The sequence below is a fragment of the Myotis davidii genome, unplaced genomic scaffold (genome assembly GCF_000327345.1).
Source record: "Myotis davidii unplaced genomic scaffold, ASM32734v1 scaffold147, whole genome shotgun sequence".
In the NCBI taxonomy this organism is placed as follows: domain Eukaryota; kingdom Metazoa; phylum Chordata; class Mammalia; order Chiroptera; family Vespertilionidae; genus Myotis; species Myotis davidii.
The window spans coordinates 6776079-6778750 of NW_006383010.1; the positions used below are offsets into that span (position 1 = coordinate 6776079).

At 42.7% G+C, this 2672-nt stretch overlaps 1 protein-coding gene and 1 pseudogene across 2 annotated transcripts in view; both read left to right on the top strand.

Moving 5' to 3' along the window:
* LOC102768613 (protein LEG1 homolog) overlaps nucleotides 1-2672 on the top strand; it is a 13650-nt gene that overhangs the window by 2179 nt on the left and 8799 nt on the right. The window contains exon 2 of the mRNA XM_015557839.1: nucleotides 754-840. Coding sequence (XP_015413325.1) covers nucleotides 754-840 — 87 coding nt within the window. The remainder of the gene's footprint in view (nucleotides 1-753; nucleotides 841-2672) is intronic.
* On the top strand, nucleotides 1252-1487 carry LOC102752356 (annotated as a pseudogene). The gene has a single exon (XR_001512262.1). The product of XR_001512262.1 is annotated as a thymosin beta-4 pseudogene (transcript).

Here is a 2672-nt window from a genome sequence, read left to right on the forward strand (position 1 = left end):
ACAAAATTGTAGTAATAAAAGAAATTGGTTCAGAGAAGAGAAATGAAGGATAGTGATAGGAAGAGGAATACTAGTCATCAGAAGATACATGTTTAAACAGTCAGATGGCTGCCAGTTGGGAGGGTGTTTGGGGGGGTCGGTATAGGGAATGAAGGGATTAAGAAATACAAATTGGCCCTGGCTGGTGGTGTTCAGTGGTTAGAAGATTAGTCCAAACATTAAAGGGTCTCAAGTTAGGTTGATGGTCAGGGGCATGTACCTGGGATGCAGGTTCAATCTCTGGCCCAGGTTGGGGCATGTGCAGGAGGCAACCTATCGATGTGTCTCTCTCACATCGATCTCTCTCTCTCTCTCCCCACCTTCCTTTTACTCTAAAAAAAATATTGATGGAAAAATATCTGTGGGTGAGGATTAACAACAAAAAAAGAAGTACAAATGGGCAGTTATAAGATAGTCACTGGGAAGTAAAGTACAGCATAGGGAATATGTAGTCAGTAATGTTGTAATAACTATGTACAGTGTCAGCTGGATACTAGACTTACAGGGGGGATCACTTCTTAAGTTATATAAATGTATAACCACTATATTATACCCCGGAAGCTAATATACTATCAACTGTAATTGAAAAACAAAAATAATTAATTAAAAAGGTTAATGTGTATCTTTACCAAAAAAAAAAACCAAAACGCACCTAATTCAGTGACAGTTTCAAAATGTGCCTAATAAATAATTGGTGTATCTCCTCTCTGCTAGGCAGATTAGCGGATCCCGGCCAGAGGACAGACTGTGGCCATGATTCTGGGGATCGTTTGTGCATCTCTGAGGACAGTTGGTGGGCTGGTAAGTTCATTTAAATAGCAAAATAGATAATAGTCTCCACCTCCCCCTGCCCCCCCGAAAAACTCCCCACAAAAACAACAACATAACATTCTAGGGACAGAGACAAAACGAAAACATTACTATTTCTTTGTTAAAATAAATCTACTTCATCATGTATCCTGTGGCCTGTATGCCACATTCTAGGATGTAACAGCCACAAGTTATGATTCCTTAGGACATGTTCTGCTTTTCACAGAAGGACTGAAACAAGGAACTTCAAAGGATGATGGCCTGACAGACCAGCACTGGCAGTTAGGTGGGAGGTCCTGCTAGTGACGGGGAAATGAGAGGACAAGAAAATGATCCCCTTTCTTATTTTGCTCAGAGCAAGTGTGTAGCTTCTAAACCCGTAAATAGAGATTCACTGACTCGGCGGCCGTCACCGAGCAGATCGAGTTCTCTCGTTCGCGCACCTCGCTCGGCTTCCTCTGCAACCATGTCTGACAAACCCGATATGGCTGAGATTGAGAAATTCCATAAGTCGAAGCTGAAGAAGACAGAAACGCAAGAGAAAAATCCACTGCCTTCAAAAGAAACGATTGAACGGGAGAAGCAAGCAGGCGAATCGTGATGAGGCACGCGCCGCCAATATGCACTGTACATGCCACCAGCATTGCCTTCTTATTTTACTTCTTTTAGTAAAGAAGTACTAAAGTACTGGGAAGTAAAGTACAGCATAGGGAGTATGTAGTCAGTAATGTTGTAATAACTATGTACAGTGTCAGCTGGATACTAGACTTACAGGGGGGATCACTTCTTAAGTTATATAAATATATAACCACTATATTATACACTGGAAGCTAATATATTACTCCTCTTTTAGCTGTTTAACTTTGTAAGATGCAAAGAGGTTGGATCAGTGTAAGTGACTGTGCTGCCCCTTTTCACATCAGAACTACTGACAACGAAGGCCGCACCTGCCGCTCCATCTGCCTGGCTGGCTGACGGGGAAGGGGGACAACTTGCCTGTTGGTGAAGGAAGGAGCTGGGTAGGACGAGGGTGAAATCTAGAGTTAAAACCAAGCTGGTCCGAGGGGGTCCTGCGGCTGTAACATGCAGTTTAATCAGATTTAGATATTATAACATAGTTAGCTGTAAAGCCTAAACTGATTCCCACTGGTGATGCAGAAAATTTTTCATCATACATATCCATTTGTGAATGCAGTCCCACACCCACGATAGCAGGCTGATACTTCAAACTACTACGTAAATCTGAAACAAAACAAAACAAAAAACTTGATCTAGCTCTTTTGCCACATCTACTGAGAGGATGAAGACCATGGTCAGTAATCAGACTGTCGGTATTCCAAAAACTGTCGACATCACTCTGAAAGCACAGTTATTTTTATGAAGGCCCCGGAGGCACTTCAATCACATCACTGTAGATAGAGCTCAGTCTCCTTGGGAAGAAAAAGAAGTGGCTCCGGGTTGACAAACGGTGTGGAAATAGCAGCAGGCCGCGGCCATGTACGGAACATGATCAGGGGTGTGTCGCGGGGCTTCCGTTACAAGGAGAGGTTTGTGCATGCTCATTTCCCCCATGAACACCGTTAATTCATTATAGTTCTCTTGTTGAAATCAGAAATTTCTTGGATGAAAAGGACATTTGCAGGGTTCAGATGAGGCCAGGCGTGTCTTGTTCAGTATCTCAAGCCCAGAAAGATGAGTTAATTCTTCAAGGAAACAACATTGAACTTGAATCAGATTCAGCTGCTTTGATTCAGCAAGCCACAGCAGTGAAAAACAAGGATGCCAGAAACATGGTGGATAGTGTCTATGTTTCTGAAAAAGGA